Source organism: Echinops telfairi, unplaced genomic scaffold (genome assembly GCF_000313985.2).
Source record: "Echinops telfairi isolate 266 unplaced genomic scaffold, ASM31398v2 ScPeMD7_7420;HRSCAF=8458, whole genome shotgun sequence".
NCBI lineage: Eukaryota > Metazoa > Chordata > Mammalia > Afrosoricida > Tenrecidae > Echinops > Echinops telfairi.
In genome coordinates this window covers 5,692,106-5,696,150 of record NW_022111320.1, presented here as the reverse complement: position 1 = coordinate 5,696,150, position 4,045 = coordinate 5,692,106, and the positions used below count along the sequence as shown (strand labels likewise).

Here is a 4,045-nt window from a genome sequence, read left to right as displayed (position 1 = left end):
ACTTGGGACTGAACGTCCCTAGTGTGAGAAGCAGCAGATGGCTGCTATCCCAAAGGTATAGAGCTGATGCTAGCTGGACAGTGGCTTGGGTCTCTTGCTTTAAGGTCCCCAGTGAAGGATGGTCTGGGATTATTACCATAGACTTACTATTTTCACACCCTCCTTGCTTTATTATGTCACGTACTAATCTGGTGGGCATGGCTCTGCCTTTGTGCGTGAATCATATAGGAAGTTTTGGCCTACCACCAACCCCCATTGTTTGTGTAGACAGTGTCCAGGATGAGTCAACAATTCGTGCATTGTGGTTTACAGCTGGCCTACACCTGCATCACTTCCTTTGCTCAGCTGTGTTTTAAATTCTCTGCCACCAGCTAAGTTAATGACACTCACTAGAAATACCTGACGCCTCAGGAAGATGATTGATAATGTTCTCTGACATAAAACGACACTGATATCTCTAAAGAGAACCAGAGACATAGATAAACCATAGGTATAGGGAGTGGATTTGGGGCTGGCACTTAATTCTAGCCCCAATCTTAGAACAATCCATTCTTATGACATGGCCCTGCTGTGTATCACCAAGTGTGGAGAAGAAATGATGCTCAGAGCTCAGCAAGAATAGAGCCTCGGGTCTTAAAGACTCGGCTTCAAACAAGCAACCACCTAAGCGAGGCATCAATTAAATTCACATGGAGGAAGCACACCAGCCTTGGTGATCCAAGGATTATAAATATATAATCCAAATCCAAAGGAGGAAGTGGTAGCAAAACTTAAAACTGTCAGCACCTGTTTTTCAGCAGGCGATGGATGAAGGGCAGTGGAAGCCCGGAACCCATTTGCAGGATCCACACACAGATTAAGGCTCAGGTACATGCCTTTGTATCATAGTTGAGGGACGTGAATAGGCTTGTTATCAGACAAGGCAGGTACACTCACTGTCACCAAGTGGATTCTGACTCACAGAGACCCTGTAAGACAGGGTAGAACTGCGCCTGGGCATTTCCAAGACGGTAACTCTTTATGGGAATAGAAAGCCCCATTTTTCTCCCTTCGATCAGCAGGTGGCTTCGAACTGCTGACCTTGCAGTTTTCAGCCCAACACGTAACCACTATGCCACCAGCACTCCTTTATGGCAGCTATAGTTAGGTTAAAATGTAATATCATCTGATCTCCCTTTTGACTCAGTAAAAGTTGTTCCAACGTTTTTGACCATTTCTACTTTCTTCTTGATTGAAGTTGTTCTGCTTTACTTGTAATTGCTGTTAGCTTTCAGTTGTTGTTCTTTTTTGGTATGTTTTTCTATACAGGAAATCCAGGATAGATCAATCTATATAGACAGAACCTCGATTAATAGTTTCTTTGGGGCATGGCAGGGGAGGCTGGGAGCAAATGGGGAGTTAATAACAATTAGTACAACAAAGACTAAAATGTTCTAAAATAGATTGTGGTAATCATTTTTAGGGTATAATTCTTTATATTAATGAATTACTGAATTATAAACGATGTGGATTATGTGCCAGTAAAAGTGTTTTTTAAAAAGAGAAACTGTTGAGTTTTATCAAATGTGCTTTCTACACCCACAGAAGTCATCCTGAGGTCCTTGTCCTTTCCTCCACTGACGGTGCAGCATACCACGTGGATCGACTTCCAATGTGGAACCGTTCCAGGAGTGAGTATCGCTTGGTCATGTGGATGACTCTCTTGTACTGTGCTGTTGGGGTCCGTGCACTAGATTCTGCCCAAGGTTTTTGCATCTCTGTTTACAGGAGCTGCTGGCCTGTAGTTCTCTCACAGTATCTTTGTCTGGTTTGGGGATTAGGGTGATGACTATGTTACAGCATGAATTTGGGAGTTTCCTTCCTTCTCCATCTTTCGGAAGACTTTAAACAGCACTGGTGTCAATTCTTCTCTAAATGTTTGGCAGCAGACATCAGTTTCTAGCAGTTTCCGAGGTGATTCCAGTGTGCGGCTCAAACTGATAACTACTGATCTGAACTGACACCTGGAACGAGCGGTGTAGGCAGGTGAAGAGAAGAGGTCAATTAAATTTCCCAACAGTCTACAGCTGAGTTTCCAGGGTTCTGAGATCTGGCTATGGAGTTTTAAGTTGCCCCTGGTCAGCCGATTAGTAAAGTGAGTTTTCTGACACCAGGAATACAGGCTTCTTCCCATGCACCAGAAGCCTTGAAGGGAGGTTGTTATCTGCCCACTGATTCAAATCAATTGCTCCAATTTAAAGGGTTATTCCAATACCTTTAAATGAGTGACTCCTCTCCTTTCAACTCCATAGCATTTTGTGCTCTGTTCGCCATGAGCATACCTTACGAAAGGTATGAAGAAACACCGTTAGCCTAAATAATCGGTTGACACCTTGAGAGATGGGAACGACTGGCAGCAGTTTCCATGGAGGAAGAACACCAGCCGTGTTTCGTGGGGCAGAGTAAGACGTCTGCTATACCGGGCAAGTCACAGAATTAAAAAAAGAGTTCATGTAGGTCTCTGAAGGTGCAGGCCTGAGTTGCATATTGCACAGTGTTAACACCTATACCCCATTTTCTAAGACGAAGTAAAAAAGGGGGTCTTATGGTGGTTGGTGCAGTACCCAGATACATCGGTAGATGGCGATAATCTTATTGCTGATGCAGGTAAATCTGCTGTAAGAGAAAGCCTATTGTTTGTTTGCCTCCACCCCCACCCCACCTCATGCGGAGAACAGCAAGATGATATTTAAAGCATGCGAAGCAGAGTGCAACCTCTGGGTCTTAAAATTTTTAAAGCCTACACGGAGTTTTGGCAGCCTTTATTTTGTTACCCACATATTTCTGATAACATGGGGTCATCAGAAAACATTTCCACCCTGTTCTACACACTGAGAAGAGATCCTGAGTGAGGTGCTAGCAGAATTCTCACCACCCAGGCGTCCATGATTCTCGGAGGGCTGGCTCTAATCGCTCTACGTGCCCTGCACTCCTGATGGGACTGTGACCAGCAGGGCCCTTTCCTTTCTTGGGGAGCATTGTGCTCCCTGAATAACTTCTCTGGGATGAACAGTAACCTCCTGCGGTGAATAGTCATTGTCACCTCCTGGTTTCAGGACTTCCTCCGCGCTGTGCGGAACAAGTACGGAAGTGTAGGCATCTTTGCAGGATGCCCACGCTTTACAGGCTGGGACGGGGCTAGCTAAGGTGACCAGATGTCCCGCTTTTGGCAGGAGAGTCCCAATTTGTAACAATTTTTCCCGCATCCCGTGGCATTTTTAAAAAGTCCCGATTTTTGGAAAGAATGCACGACAAGCTAGAGTATACGGTTTTCGGCTGCCATGTGGCTATTTTGCTGGGATATGAGTTTTATCAATGGTGTCCCGCGCTTTACCAATGCTAAAATCTGGTCACCTTAGGCTAGGCTAGTCCACTAAGAAGTGTGTGAAGAGCCAACACTCTCTGTCTCTATGAGCCTGGTTTTCTTCTTCCCCCTGCAGGGAAGCACGCTTTAAGGAGAGGCAGTTGGAGCCAAGCCCAGTTAGAAACTCAAGTCCTGGGGTTTCCACATGGAGAGGACAATCTGGTGGCCCTGGTGCCACTTGCAGAGAAGCCTGTGTCCCAGCCCTTTGAGCATGGCGGAGGCGATCATGAGCCGGGGCACTGACCAGCCAGTGGCACCCACCTGAGGCTGCTCCTGCCCAGGCCACACGCCAGCATGGGATGGCTTAGAGCCAACTCCCCGAGGGACAGTGCTTGAGGATAAAGTCCTCTTGGGTCCAAACCCTTGACCTGACTCAGGTGGGTATAAGAAGTTCTTGTGCATTCATAATCCATCACCAGGGCAGGGTGGCTGTTAGAAAAGCAACGCACTTGGTCAGGAGGCACACTGGCTCCTGCTCCAGCTGGAGAACTGGTGTAGCAGAGCGGAGGGTTCACCCCAGGACAGTCCCTCTTGCCTGGTTTTGCATCCCCACAGCACCAGGGCTGCATCTGCCCTGTGGGAAGGGCAAGCTGCACTCACCGGGTCAAGTCTTCGATGTCCACCAGCATGGCGTCTTGCTCC

The 4,045-nt window shown here is 46.9% G+C and overlaps 1 protein-coding gene and 1 long non-coding RNA gene across 5 annotated transcripts in view; one reads left to right on the top strand and one right to left on the bottom strand.

Moving 5' to 3' along the window:
- Window positions 1-4,025, top strand: part of LOC123522517 — an 11,585-nt gene extending 7,560 nt beyond the window's left edge. The window contains exons 2-4 of the long non-coding RNA XR_006680776.1: window positions 1,585-1,670; window positions 3,480-3,780; window positions 3,959-4,025. This is a non-coding gene — a long non-coding RNA (uncharacterized LOC123522517). The remainder of the gene's footprint in view (window positions 1-1,584; window positions 1,671-3,479; window positions 3,781-3,958) is intronic.
- SCHIP1 (schwannomin interacting protein 1) overlaps window positions 1-4,045 on the bottom strand; it is a 155,727-nt gene that overhangs the window by 6,654 nt on the left and 145,028 nt on the right. For 3 of the 4 annotated variants that reach the window (XM_045297444.1, XM_045297446.1, XM_045297445.1), the window contains exon 7: window positions 2,787-3,108. The exons of the other annotated variant lie outside the window; for it this stretch is intronic. In XM_045297444.1, coding sequence (XP_045153379.1) covers window positions 2,955-3,108 — 154 coding nt within the window. In that variant the 3' untranslated portion in view covers window positions 2,787-2,954. Of the gene's footprint in view, window positions 1-2,786; window positions 3,109-4,045 lie in introns of those variants that run through there. 4 annotated transcript variants of the gene reach the window in all.